The 13,563-nt window shown below is 32.3% G+C and overlaps 1 protein-coding gene across 3 annotated transcripts in view; it reads left to right on the top strand.

Annotated features, from left to right (window-relative positions):
• Positions 1-13,563, top strand: part of LOC142329149 (uncharacterized) — a 177,264-nt gene that overhangs the window by 49,207 nt on the left and 114,494 nt on the right. For all 3 annotated transcript variants that reach the window (XM_075373491.1, XM_075373490.1, XM_075373492.1), the window contains one exon: positions 443-480. In XM_075373491.1, the coding sequence (XP_075229606.1) occupies positions 443-480 (38 nt within the window). The remainder of the gene's footprint in view (positions 1-442; positions 481-13,563) is intronic.

Below are 13,563 nucleotides of genomic sequence, written 5' to 3'. Positions count from 1 at the left end.
TTTGATGAAGACTAACCGAGTCGTTTTTCAGTTACGCTCAATTTAAGTTCGACAACAGACAACATAACCTCAATTTGTGGTTATGTTGACTTTGTATTGGTGTAATTTCATACAAGTTTATACAGTGAATCATGGTGGTGAGCGAGTTTAAACTTGCTTGATTGGAGGATCTCTTCTCGTTATTTTTAATTAAATTACGTTTTTAAACAAATAATATATTTTAATATTATAACGAAAAGTCGGTCTTCCTTTTAAGAATAATTTTAGTATGTATTGATTAAATATGCATTAAGTTATTATTCCTATAATAAGGATAAATAATTATATGTGAAATAAACTATATTGTATACGTACTGTTTTAAAATATATATTAACTACATACTTTTTTTAGTGAACTATAATCTGTAATAAATACCAATAACTATTTTGTTTGTTTTTTTAGGTAAGTTTCGTTTTCTGATTATTATTCACTTCTATTACGTAAGTAACATTTTAAATTAAAATTTTGATTTTATATTTATAGATTTTTAGTTTATGCAAATGCTTGTTTATTGATTTCTAAACAGTATTATAAAAAAAAAAAAAAATCAAAGTCGTTTTATTTTCTATTGATTTCTTAAAATAGAGGATGTGTTTTCAAGCAGGCATTATTTCACTTCCTCTGTTGTCAACGGATTAACATTCGGAGGAAAAACGTTTCTACAAGCAGGTATTTACTTATGACCTAGTTGCATTTATCTAGAGAAAAAAATCTTCGCATCGTGTAAGAGACGATAAATTGTGCTCTGAGTATAATCCATCGTTAATGCGTTACTAATGGTTTAGGAATAAAGAAAGAACGGTAATTTTTTTAAAATAGACCCCTGAGGGAGATCGGTAGCTGTTATACAAGATGAAACTCATAAGAGACTCTCATCCGAATAAAAAAGCCGGATTACTTATTAGTAATAATAATGATGATTTTAATAGTAGGCGCTTATGAGGTAAAAAAGTGAAATATAAAATGTGTTACGGGGGCTATAAGAGTCTGCAATGAAGTCGCAGATCGTGTGCTCTGGTATCTTAAAAATGTCCGCAAAACGAAATTTAGTCCTAGTTCCCTTGGTGAACTCTACTTCAGTTCATACCCCTGATTTTGGGTTAATTTACGGACTCCGGTCTGTTCTACAAGGGAGAGGCGGACAGACCTCCCTTGTTGATGCTCTAGAGAAACCTGTTGCAAGAGATCCATCAAGAAGAACAAATCTTAACTAATAAAAGAAATAAACTTTCTCATTAATTGTTGCAAAAATTGTCCAGGTTTTGAGAATTTTATGACTGGCAAGGATTTTTTTTTTAATTTTAGACCTATATGTTTGACATAGCATTTTTAAACATTCTCTTATGGCCATGCATCTCTCAGCCAACCTTGAAGCAAACGCTGATGTCCATTTTGATGGAGGTGTGGCTACTGGTCTCACCACAACTTTTTATTTAGTCATTTGGCAACAAAACAGGGGCAGTATGTTTATGTTGTTTTTGTGCGTGAAATAACTCGTCTAGACATTTTTAATCATTTTATCTCTATTCGTTTTCTGTCTCATACTTTAGCAATGGCAAAAGGAAATGTGTATTTAATGTTAACCTGCAACAGGAATACAAATTTTTAAAATTGTGTAATGACCGTAACAATGAACGTATTTATTGCACGCAATGTCCCGGAGAATTTTCTGTTTCACATAAAGGAAAGGGTGATATTGAGTACCACGTGAAAACAGCTAAACATAGAAGTGCTACTAATGTTACTGCTTCACTAAACATAAAAGATTTTTTTTAAAGCCAAAGATGGGAATAACAGTAACAGTGATCTGCTAGATATAAACTCAGTTTCAAAACATGACTGCACAACTAAACTGGTTAAAAAGTTATGTGACCCAAAATTTTCATGTGTTAGAATCACAACCAAGGCAATTATTGTTAACCTTATTTTGCCATTTGCATTTGATGTGTTGCGTTCTATGGAAAAAAAAAGTTGTACCAGTAACAATGGAGCTCAAACAGAAGTGAAGTAAAACACATTCCAATTGCTGTAAGATATTTGAGTCTGGAGGAGGGAATTCAAGTTAAACTTTTAAATTTCATTGAAATGTCAGTTTAAACTGCTCAAATTTTGACTCAGTGTATTTTGCAGTGTGTGAAAAATTACAAACTTGAAGAAAAGTTGGTTTGTTGTACTGCTGATAATACTAACAATAATTTTGGTGGTGTGATGAGAAAGGGGAATGAAAATGTGTTCAGAAAATTTCAAAGTGATTTAGATAGACCTATTTTAGGTATTGTTTGTCCAGCCCACATTGTACACAGTTCAGTACAAATGGCATGTGATTCTCTACCCCTGGATATAGAGGTTATTGTAATAAAAATTTATAAATATTTTCACATGTATACTGAAAGATTAAACTTAAAGATTTCTGTATATTTATGGAAACAGATTACAAAAATGTATTACTTTATAGCAGCACAATGTTCCTTAATCTGTTACCTTCAATAGAAAGAATTATTTTGTTTTTTATGGTCTAAAATCATACTTCTCTTGTGACAAATGCACAAAATTAATGTTTGATTTTTTTGAAAATCTGAAAAATGAACTTTTTTGAAATTTTTCTATGGTACTCTACAGTTATTTAATAATGCAGTTCAGAAATCTGAAGCTAATTCTGTCACAGCAACAGAAGCATTTCAGACATATTCTTAATTAATTTATCAACTTCAGGAAAGAAAAACCCACAAATTTATACTTTTGTCAAACAATTGCTATGGACTCAAAGAAAATAATGATGTTCAGGAACAAAAATTCTTCTCAAGCGTAGACAATTTTTATAATTCTAGTATCCAATACTAAGAGTTGTGAAGAACCAGTTTTGATAAAGTTAGTAAGTTTCAGTGGATAAAATCTACGAAATGAAATTGCCTGGTCTGATCTAGAAGAAAGTGCACAAGTTGTTAATGAAATTATAAAAGTAAAAAGTATAAATTATTTGATTGAACGAACATTGTTGAACCAGGAAATTCAAAACCAAAGGGTAGGTTGTGGTTCAAGTTCTGAAAAAGTACCAGATACTATTGAAGAGAAGTGGAATGCAATTTTTAAGGCGGACTTAATGTTGCAATATTTCTAAAATGGTTGATTTTGCAATGTCTTTGCCTGGGACATCTGCTCTAGTTGAGAGTTTTTTCAATTATGGGAAGCATTTGGTTTGCAGAAAGGGGTCAACTTTCAGTATCTGCTGTTAAACATCTGCTAAATGTTAAAAATTAATTCAGAACTTACTTGTTATGAATTTTATGTTGTAATTAAAACAAACAAACCATTTCTGAAAAAGGTCATATCTAATGACAAATAAACTGAATAGATAGTTTAATGTTTCACTAAACTGTTAAGACTTAATTTCAAAAATATATCCCGAGTTGGACCCAGAAAAATATGATAAGCCTATTTATTTAACTTTATTTAAATTATCAGATTTAGTTTAAATAAGTTTTAATTTTTTCCATTTTCCCTAATCTAATATACATACCACATCTTATATGGTTAAAGGAATAATAAAAGCCTTCCAAAGTGAGGTTTTCTTTATCTTTGATGTCAATATATCGAATTGAATGCAGCCGATCAGCCAACCTGGAAAAGTGCTTTGATGTTATTTGTTTTATCAACCACTTGGTTTAGAATTCTGATTACCATGACTGTTCTTCACAATCATAATTAGCTATTCTTCAGGAAAATCTATGACATATTACTTTAAAGCTTCTTTTTCTGTATTCACTAAGCTCAGGAATCTACATTATTTACCATTTGTTTGGATACATTTCCACACCACAATAGAAATAAGATTTCATGTTGTAGCATCCATGGCGCGTTGAGATTTTTTTTTGTTAAAGAGTGAAATCTCTCCCCCGGAGGCCTACTATAAAACACTCAAAACTGTTGTCGACAGGGATCGACATTATGGAAATTTACTAGAAATTCCCATAGGGAGTGGAAAAGGGTAGTTTTTCAACCAATCTGCAATTCGATCCCTTACACAGTTGTTTTAATTATACCAGGCAACAGAGTATTATTTAATAAGTGCTATTTTATAAAAAAAAACCTTTGAGACCGACAAATAAATCGCGTAATAGCAATGTAAGACCACGGTCTTTTAATGCTGCGGTCAAATGAAAATCAGTAACTGTAGTACATGAACAACAGAATGTTGTTCTTTAAAGACCGTTCAGTTGAGACTTATCCTTCGCCAATATTCGTTGACGACGACCTATTAGAAAACGCACATCGAAATCATACGTAAATCGATTCACCGCACTCTCTGCGAGTGGTCAGTGTTACACCAGCCCTTACACCCACTACCATAACGGGTACAGACTCAGTATTTAGGTTACCCATAAAAAGTGCCCAATCCATTCTACCTAGACCTGATGAAGCATTATCATAACAAACCCATTTCATTAGTAGATCTGATTTTACCTAACCATTTACTGTCCTGTCATTTCAACACTCAACATTTCCTTGCCTAACATTTACTTGCCTAGTATTTTGTGGCCTAGTATTTCCTCACATAATTATGACATCGTAGTCATTGAATTGAACATTTGATCAGCATAAGGATTCATACGTTTCTATATGGTTTTGCTAATAGGTAGTTGTTGTCGAATAGAGGTGAAGGAATACGTCTCACTCAAAGGTCTTATTATTAAGTCTTTCATGCTTCAACAACTTTACGATGTTGTTAAATGTATTTGTAGGATTTAATGCTTTTCCCCTGATATCCGGCATCATTAAATGAGCGCCGGTTATCTTGAGTACTTTCCTTGGTTGTCCTCAAATCGCTGTTATACGATTTATCTGTTGATCTCAAGCCTGGATTTTTATAAAACAGCAATTGTAACAAAAGAGTATGAGATAAAATTTGCTCCCATCGTCGAATATCGTATACCATATTAGCTTTCTCAAACTTTATAAACCGTACAATCCATAGATTGTACAATCAGTAGAAGTAAATAGTATTTTTACTCCAATATATAAAATGTCATATTACAATTACTTATAAATTACAATAAGTTACGCAATATGTTTTTTCGGTTTTATAAATCTTATAACAACAAATTGTCGAATCGGGTATTTAATCTTCATAAGCATTTTTTAAATACCCTCCTTATATGGTTTCACAGCTTCCTCGATATTAGTTAGGATTTTAAATGCAACATTTTCGTTGCCACAACTTGGACAACCAAGTTATTACGTACTAACTAATAGTACTAAACAAATAGTATTAAAACAAATACTATTAGTACTATTAATACTATTAGTACTAACTAATAGTATTAAAACAAATTTAAACTAAAGTATTAACCTAATAATAGAATATTAATAATAATAAAATCTGAACAATTAGAATGATAGACTCATGAAACAAGTAAGAAGAGTGGAATGAGAACAAAGGTGTGCGGGAATCCTATCGAAAGCTTTTAGAAATGCACAAAAATTTACAGGATCGGTGGGAGAGTAAAGTGGAAGGCCGCTGCAATATAGGTTGATGAAGACTAACATTAAGAAAATAAGAGAATTTTTACTTAAATTATGACCGTTAACATAAAAAAATCTGATATGGTCACCACATGACTTCCTTGTACGCCTATTAAATTACATTACGCATTTTTTTTTTAGTAAAAAGTACATAAAATTTTATTTCATTAATAACTTCTGATACTTTTCATTTTTTTTAATATTATTATTGAATATTATTTATCGTAATTTCTTTTTTACAATCAGGTAAATAATTATTAATAAATCAATATATTTAAGTTAAAAAAAAAGGAGATGAAGTCGGATTTGAACCGCTGTGCCCGTGTAAGATTCAAGTCTTAAAAATACGATAAGTTTATTTAAAAGAAACATAAAAGTAAAAATAATTTAAAAAAACTAGGTGGGAGAGTAAAGTGGAAGGGTGCTGCAATATAGGTTGATGAAGACTAACATTAAGAAAATATTCCAGAAAGGTTTGAAAAATAACGTGAGAAAAGTTTTGCCATCAGAATGGAGACACCAGGCGCAAAGAATATTGATGGCTTCTTAGAGGACAACTAAAGGCTGAAATCCAAGCCCTAATTGAAATGGACGTATTAACCTAATAGAAAGTAATATTAATTATAATAAAATTTGAAGTCTTAGAACGATACACTGATGAAACAAGTAAGAAGAGTGGAATGAGAACAAAGGTGTGCGGGAATCCTATCGAAAGCTTTTAGATATGCACAAAAATTTACAGGATCGGTGGGAGAGTAAAGTGGAAGGCCGCTGCAATATAGGTTGATTAAGACTAACATTAAGAAAATATTCCAGAAAGGTTTGAAAAATAACGTGAGAAAAGTTTTGCCATCAGAATGGAGACACCAGGCGCACAGAATATTGATGGCTTCTTAGAGGACTATATGCTGGAGTAAGTAACAGCAACGAACAAGTAAAATGTATCAATGTTAAGGTATGGTAGGTAGTTGTGAATGTTAAGTGTACTGAATTTGAATGTTAATTTTGTGAATATAATTGTACTGTGATTAATTTAACGTATGAATGTTAATTTAAAAATGTATGAATGTTAATGGTAGTTGTGAATGTTAAGTGTACTGAATTTGAATGTTAATTTTGTAAATGTAATTGTACTGTGGGATTAAATAATAATAATAACGTGTAACAGTGCACACCAGTAGGAAGTTTGTAAATAGTTGTGAATGTTAAGTGTACTGAATTTGAATGTTAATTTTGTAAATGTAATTGTACTGTGATTAATTTAACGTTATGAATGTTAATTTTAAAATGTATGATGTTAATGGTAGTTGTGAATGTTAAGTGTACTGAATTTGAATGTTAATTTTGTAAATGTAATTGTTAAATTTGTTTGTGCGATTAAATAATAATAATTAATAATAATAATAATAATAATAATGTGTGTAACAGTGCACCCTAGTAGGAAGTTTGAAAATACCTCATTCATGACATGCTCATCCTGTCATTTAAAAAAATACACCTTCCTCGATGATTGTGTTCAGATGAACACAATGATTGTGTTATCATCACCTGGATGATAACACAATTGCAGATAGGTTGAAAAACGTTCGACAGTATGGGTGCACTGCAGGTAAAGAATAAAGAAATATATCTCTATATTTAAAAAAAAAAACAAGTACAAGAAAATTTTATATATAATTAGTGATTAGTAATTTATATACATGGTGAAATAATTTTCAATAGTTACTAATGATTGACAAGGGTATTTATACTGTAATTTTGGTAATGAGCAGCCTTTTGTTATTTAATGGAAATTTTTACTACTACTACTACTGCAACTACATCTACAACTACAACTATTAGTAAATTTATGTTCTAAGTTGCCAAGTTTTTTCGTAGTTTCAATTTTGTCAACTAAGTTCATTTTGTGTTGTAATTCTGTTTCTAAAGCTCTTAGTGTGTCATTTTGGGATATGTTTTCTTGTTCCATAAGATTTATATGGTAAAGGGCTGCAGGCGCCTGGTGTTGGTATAGTAGGAATTCTTTTTGAAGCCGTTGGATGTGTTGGAAATCGAGAGTGGTTTCTTCACGAAGACGTTGGAGTTCATCTAGGAGATCGTCTATCGTTTCTAATTGTTCATTTTTTTTACCTTTTTTTCTAAAGATAATTCTAAAAATGTTAATTATGCAAGACATAACTTATATATATACAATATGACTAATATATATATCGTAAGCTGATTGTATTTACCTTTATCAGAGTTTTCTTAAGGTGCTATCTATAGCGTTTTACAGTTTTTTTTAAATTGTTTTATAGTAATATTTTATTTAGAAAACGACGTTGCTATAGAATCCAAGAGTTAACAATTTGAACACAATAAACAGATTTAATAAAATTACGTTGCTCGGTGACCTAACTATAATAAATTATTAAAAAAAAAAAAGATTAAAAATAATAATAGTAGTAATAATAAATTAAAATCAGAAATAATTAGAAAATATTCATGTTTTTCTAGTCAATATACAAAAAAATCTCTTACCAACAAGTGAATTTGATGCGTTGAAGGGTTTTCGGAATTAATTTCCATCCTAAGGTACTCGCATATTTGTAACAATAATAAAACTTCACATATTAATTATGAAAGTTGTAATATTTGCATAATTACATCAGTTGATCGTCGTATGTTTTAAAATTATGTCAACGTGAACGTCATGTGAACTTATTATAACAAAATTATTATAAATTCCTGTTTTTATTTGCAAAGTCAAATCAGAATAACATCTTTCTTTTCCACTCATTTTTTAAAGATATTAATTTTAAGCTACAGAATTCAGAATTTTATTTTAATTTTTAACTGATGCTGTTCCTTTACGGTATGTGAATAGTTAAGTTTATTAAATTCATTCGTTGACTATGATCACAATTATAATTTTATTCTGATTGAAGGAGATTGTTTCATGTTCAAATTATAAATGGAATTCAAGTCAAATAAAAATGTTCGAAATGAATAATGGGATTGAAAATTCTTTGAATACTGTCAAATAAAATAAACAAAAAAAAGCGTGTACAATTGTTATTTACTTTTTAATAACTGAAAACTACGTTTATACATGTTTTATTAGAGTATAGAAAAGCTTTATAAATCTATAGATATTATAAAATTCAGAGATTAATAGTATCAAAATTGATAAAAAAAAAAAAAATGGGCGTAGAGAGAATAAGGGTCACTATTTTTTGTTTGAAATATTTAGTTTTTCTCATGAAAATTCAGAAAAATCCTAAAGATTAAAATAATCATTATTCTTTAAGATTCCTTTTTCAACGTAAGGGAGAATGAAACAGAGGTAAACATTTTATTTCCAAAGCAAAAAATAATTATACCAATTTATTTAAACCTTTCTAAATAATTTGGAATTTGATGTTTTTATATGAAGATTTATATCAAATTTTTAATATTTCAAGTTAAAAATTTTGATTTTTTAAAAAAAATAGTATGATATTTTTTTCATAGATGAGTACTCAATTTGTATCGTATTGTTAAATTTAAATTGTAAAATATTATACCAGTTTGTCCTTTGCTTCTTCTAGTTAAATAAGAACTATTGTCCCTAAAAAATTATTTTTCTCAATGAAATCACACGTTTTAAGTATACTTTCTATAACTCAGATCAGTTCTGTAGGTATAATAAATTAAGAAAAATCAAGTGGATAGATACTACTAATGTCACTAAACCCTATCTTTCATTCGTTTGGATTTGCTTTTCACGTTTACTGCCAAAAAAAAACGAGCATTCTTCTGAGGAAATCAAAAATTGAAATATTTACAAACGTCATAACTAAATTATTTTTCATCGTAAAGAATAAATTTTTTTTTGTCTACAGTCATTTGACTGATTTGATGCATCTTTCCAAGATTTCCAATCTAGTGCTAGTCGTTTCATTTCGTTATACCCCCTATATTTTACATCCCTAACAATTTGTTTTACATATTCCAAACGTTGCCTGCCTGCACTATGTTTTCCTTCTACCTGTCCCTCCAATATTAAAGCGACTATTCCAGTATGCCTTAATATGTGGCCTATAAGTCTGTCTCTTCTTTTAACTACACTTTTCCAAATTCTTCTTTCTTCATCGATTTGCCGCAATACCTCTTCATTTGTTACTTTATCCACCCATCTGATTTTAAAATTCTCTTATAGCATCACATTTCAAGAGCTTCTAATCTTTACTTCTCAGGTATTCCGATCGTCCAAGTTTCAACTCCAAATAAAGGTACGCTCCAAAAATATACTTTCAAAAATCTATTCCTGACGATTAAATTAATTTTTGATGTAAACAAATTATATTTCTGACTGAAGGCTCGTTTCGCCTGTGCTATTCGGCATTTTATATCGCTCCTGCTTCGTTCATCTTTACTAATTCTACTTCTCAAATAACAAAATTCTTCTACCTCAATAATTTTTTCTTTTCCTATTTTTACATTCAATGGTCCATCTTCTAAAGAATAAATAATAGAACTAAACTGCAGGGAATTTAATAAGTTTTAAAAAAGGTTATAGATATTCTTTTACTAAAATCAGTTACTTTTTATATACATATGCAAAAAATCATCTTTATTCCCATTCACCGCACTTAACTCTTTAACAGATAAGTCTATTAGAAACGTAGAACTTTCTGGAATCCTTTATAAATAATTAAAGATGAACATTTCAAACAAAACTAAATTAATGAATGACCTCTCTTTCCTTATTCTGTATCTATTTTTACAATATTAGAATGAAATCCCAATAATTTATCGATACAAGAATTTAACCCTAGTAAATTTAATAATTAATTTTTTTGTAAAATCATTTTAAAGGAAATTCGTGTGCGTCCTGTTAAAAAAATTAAAATTGCATCCTTTATTCTGGTAAAAGATTTTCGTTTTAAAAAAAGTTTTTTCAAATATATCATTTCCTTATCAGTGTGAAGTGACTAAATTATAAAATTTTATGTGATTTGGTTACGGATTAGGTAAGTTATTTGACTTTTTTATAAGTTAAATATTTTTCAAGTGAAAAGTGAAATTTTTTATTATTTTTTCTGGTTTTGGTGGGTTGTATTGTGATTGGAATGGATTGTCTTTACAATACAATATAACGGAGTGAATTAAACTTAACATTTTTTAAGTGAATAAGTTATTTTAAGGTTATATATTATATAAGTTACAGTAAAATATTTTAAGTTATACTGACAAGCTTTGGCTTGTCAGTTACGTCATACTCAGACGAAAGTAAACAAGAACTTAGATTTATTTTCGTTTAATAAATCTTCAGTAGTGAAATATTCTAAGTCAAACGAAGTGTTATAGGGGTTCCAGTTTCAGAACTATAACTTTTTCCCTATAGCTCCGATTCCAAAATATCTATCCGAATCATAAAATTGCCTATCCCCAGACCCCCCATCCCCCAATTTTTTTGGGGCCCCCCATTTTGGAACCCCTAAAATGGGGTTCCATCATGTGTGGGTACTTGTTGGAAAAGGAATTGTCTCCAGAGTGTAACTAGCTATAATGCGTCGCCGAGGCTCACTCCCGACGGAAGATATGGCCTCCCAAAGTGGTAGTTTTTCGAAGGCATCCACGTCGAAGAAAGTAGAAGTAAAGGGGAAAAAAGAGCACATCAGGGTTCATCAGAAGAAGAGGAACCTTCGCCTGGAAGTTTGGGGAGCCTGACCTATCAGTTGGGATTGGTCATGATCTCCCTTAAGCAACATATGGGAGCCCGGGTATCCAAGTATATTAACGAACATGAGCAGGAATTGAAAAAAATATATACTTGGGGTTGAAATCGTTGATAGAAATGTCTCCCCCATTGGCGTCAGCCACTCAGGCTACACAGACAGACACAGTGGCTATGGAGGTGGACATGGAGGCAGTATTGTCTGGAGATTTGTCAGACATGAAATTAATAGAGCTCTTACCGAGGAAATGGCCAAATACATTGCGAGAAAGAATTTTAAACATCACAGAAGTTCCTGCGAAAGCGGGAGATACTTGTAGAATTAATGACAGCAAAAGTCAATAGAGCAGAGGATAGTGAAGGTAGTCGTTTAAAGTATAAGGCGGGCGATATATTAAAGGTTGAAATTTCCATTATTGGAGAAGAAACAGTTGAAGTCAGAAGAAGTAAATATAAAATATACTATGATTCAAGAGCAGCGGAGAAAATAAGAATGAACATCGTTCTTAAGGCAATTAGCAAGGTTTTACAACAATCACCGGGGACTGCATTTTTACTGCTGCCCGGAAGCATTGGTAATTATACCAAAAAGGCATTGTAATATATAACAAAAGACCAGGTGGAGCCGGTTAGAGTATTGACACTCCATGCAGATACACAGGCAAGACAGTTAAGGCCGGGACAAGCGGCAATAAAGAAGGCCACTCCACCTGCGGAGGAGAGCCGCACAGTGATAGTAAAAGCAGTGGGTAAGTTGTATGCTGAACTACTCAAAACAATGAAATCTGCGGTAAATAGTGACGAGGCCAATGACATCATATCCCTCAGAAAAGGTAGGAATGAGGAGTTACATGTCCGCATCAAGGGGGCTCAAAGTGCAGCAGATTTTACTAGTACGCTCAGGGATAAAGCCGCGGACCTGCAAGTAGACTTAAAAACTAGAGCAGATAGAAGAACAATAGTGCACATAAGGGACATTGAAATGGATACTCCAGAACAGGAGATACTGGCAGCAATAATGAATAGGGCAGGGGATGGTGAAGAGGTTAAAATTACATCCATAAGACCAGGGTATGATGAAACACAGAATGCTACGGCAGTCACGTCCTACAGAGCAGCATGCAGATTGGTTCACCAAAGAATAAAGATAGGATGGGTCAATTGTAGGGCGTACATACGAGAAGATCAAGAAAGGTGTTTCAGATGTTGGAGCACGGGACATCGCAGGAGTGAGTGTAACGGCCCAGATAGATTGAACTTTGCTTCAATTGTGGGGGCAAAGGTCACAAAATTGCAGATTGTAAAGAGCTCAGTAGCTGTCTTAACTGCGGGAGCCAGGATCACCGAACAGGGGCTTGGGCATGTTTAAAAAATCAAAATGCTTAGGGCTCTCCTAGTTAATACTAATCGGAGTTCTATGTCATGTGATTTGGTCAGTGAACTGGCGGTGTCACAGAGGACCGACTTGTTGGTGGTTACAGTACCCAACATTTATGTAGCAGCAAGAGCGGGCTGGATAGCCGATACAGAAGGGGATGTAGTGGTGAGAGATATCAGTGGGAGAATAGCCTGGAGGAAAACTGCGAGATCGAAAGAAATAGTGGCAATTGAATCCGACTCTATACTCGTAATTGCAGTATATATTTCGCCTAATTGTGAGTTGAGTGAATTTGTGAGATGCATGGATACCATACAAAGAATAACTACTAGAAATAGGAAGAAATTTATACTCCTGGGGGATTTTAACTGTAAATCAGTGGCTACAGGGTGTGCTTACACAAATAGAAGAGGTGAAATATTGACGGACACTATGAGCTCTATTGGCGGTCATTGTGTCAATGACAGTAACCCCACCTATCAGGCGAGAGGGCACTCGTCGGTTCTGGACCTTACAATCCTGGACAACAGGTGGAGAGGGGAGCAATGGGACTGGCGAGTATTACCTCACGCCAGTGATCATTTAGCGACCAGAATTTGTATTGATGATTCGATGTTTGCTACTATAGAAAGACTGTTACCCCAGAAGTTTATGGCAGAAGAGATTGAAAGAATAGTTAGTAGGACATCCACGAGGCTCATAAATATGACTGAATTAACACCGCTGGTGCTGACCAATGTAGTCAAACAAGAGATGGAAAGGGAGGAGAGACACAGAAAGGGAGGAGCAGAAAGAGAAGCTCAGCATATTGGTGGTCAAAGCAAATAGAGACCCTAAGAGATAAGTTACAAAAATCCAGTAGAAAGAAACAACGACTCAGGATCACAGGTGAACAAGAATATGAGGCAGCGGCCCTTGTATATA

This window comes from Lycorma delicatula, chromosome 8 (assembly GCF_047948215.1).
Source record: "Lycorma delicatula isolate Av1 chromosome 8, ASM4794821v1, whole genome shotgun sequence".
In the NCBI taxonomy this organism is placed as follows: Eukaryota; Metazoa; Arthropoda; class Insecta; order Hemiptera; family Fulgoridae; genus Lycorma; species Lycorma delicatula.
Note: the sequence above shows the minus strand (reverse complement) of the source record. Positions and strands in the feature narration are given on the sequence as shown.